Here is a 1,772-nt window from a genome sequence, read left to right as displayed (position 1 = left end):
AGCATGTTGAAGGGAAGCAAAAGGTCAGGACACATGAGAACATGGACATAAATTGAGTCTGCTGCTGCATTCCAGTAAAGACAAGATGTGATCCTCATCTATTGAAATAATCTCACAGAGAGGAGTGGATGAAATTGGAGGAGAATGGAGGGAAGACTCTGGACAATGTGTGACAGTAGTTCAATGTGAGAAAAAAATTAATGGATCAAAATTCACATATCTCGAAAGAAAAGGCATAGATAAAACTGTCTAGGAAAGTAGGGGAGATCGAAACGTATTAAAGAGAAGCTGAGAAAAACCATTAATTGTAATGATTATAGACATTTGTAATTTGAGATTAAAATGACTATGATGACTGTTAGATCTATTGTTATAAAATATTTATCATATATATTCATTTTTATTTTCAATTTTAAGGGACAATATTTTCTTATGAAGATATTGGAGAAGAATGATAATGAACAACCAGACTGTCATCTCCCAGTTCCTTCTCCTGGGTCTGCCCATCCCCCCAGAGCACCAGCTCCTGTTCTATGCCCTGTTCCTGGCCATGTACCTCACCACTGTACTGGGGAATCTCATCATCATCATCCTCATTCACCTGGACTCCCATCTCCACACGCCCATGTACTTCTTTCTCAGCAACTTGTCCTTCTCTGACCTCTGCTTTTCCTCTGTCACAATGCCCAAGTTGCTACAGAACATGCAGAGCCAGGATCCTTCCATTTCTTATCTCGGTTGTCTGACACAAATGTACTTTTTCATGCTTTTTGGAAGCCTGGAGAGCTTCCTTCTTATGGTCATGGCCTATGACCGCTATGTGGCCATCTGTTTACCCCTTCAATATTCCAGCATCATGAGCCCCAAGCTCTGCTTGTGTCTGATGTTGCTGTCTTGGGTGCTTACTGTGCTGTATTCCATGTTGCACACTCTGCTCTTGGCTAGACTGTCATTCTGTGAGGACAATGTGATTCCACACTTTTTCTGTGAAATATCTGCCCTGCTCAAGTTGGCTTGCTCTGACATTTATATTAATGAACTTATGATACTTATCTTGGGAGGGCTTGTTAGTGTTGTCCCATTCTTACTCATTGTTGTGTCCTATGTACAAATTGTTTCCTCTATCCTAAAGATTTCTTCTACCAGGGTTATACACAAGATCTTCTCCACCTGTGGCTCCCACCTGTCTGTGGTGTCACTGTTCTATGGGACAATTATTGGTCTATACTTGTGTCCATCATCTAATAACTCTACTGTGAAGGAGACTGTTATGGCCATGATGTACACAGTGGTGACTCCCATGCTGAACCCATTCATCTACAGTCTGAGAAACAGAGACATGAAAAAGGCCCTGATAAGAGTCCTTTGCAAAAAGAATATATCTTTATAAGGACAACAATTGGGTTGTTACTTAAAATCATATATTCAATATGTTGATGTTAAAATTCCAAAATGTATTCTTACAATGGAAATAGAAGAGCATATTAGACAATATTTATATTTGCAATAGGACGTTTTATAAAGTAGTTCAGTTAGGAAAGATGACCTTAGCGACTCAGTATTGCCATTCTCCCTTGTACATCTAACTGAAGAACAGCATTCGTTAAGTGATACTGTTTTATACAATTGTTACCCCTAACATTCTTTTTTATTGAAAGTAGGGTCTTCTCTCGTACAATACACTCAATCCATGATTTCCCCTACAACCACTCTTTGTAGCCCTGCAGACTGCCCTCTCTCCATTATCCACTGCTTTGTTTCCTATTCAGAAA

At 39.5% G+C, this 1,772-nt stretch overlaps 1 protein-coding gene across 1 annotated transcript; it reads left to right on the top strand.

Annotated features, from left to right (window-relative positions):
• Nucleotides 1-451: 451 nt before the first annotated feature.
• On the top strand, nucleotides 452-1,390 carry LOC311579371 (olfactory receptor 1468-like; the record flags this gene model as incomplete). Its single annotated transcript, XM_084749868.1, has 1 exon — nucleotides 452-1,390. One exon carries the CDS (start codon nucleotides 452-454, stop codon nucleotides 1,388-1,390), a length of 939 nt encoding a protein of 312 aa, XP_084605994.1.
• Between the last annotated feature and the right edge of the window lie 382 nt (nucleotides 1,391-1,772).

Source organism: Acomys minous, assembly GCF_964271855.1.
Source record: "Acomys minous genome assembly, chromosome: 12".
NCBI classification, from domain to species: domain Eukaryota; kingdom Metazoa; phylum Chordata; class Mammalia; order Rodentia; family Muridae; genus Acomys; species Acomys minous.
This window is presented reverse-complemented; position numbering and strand designations above follow the sequence as displayed.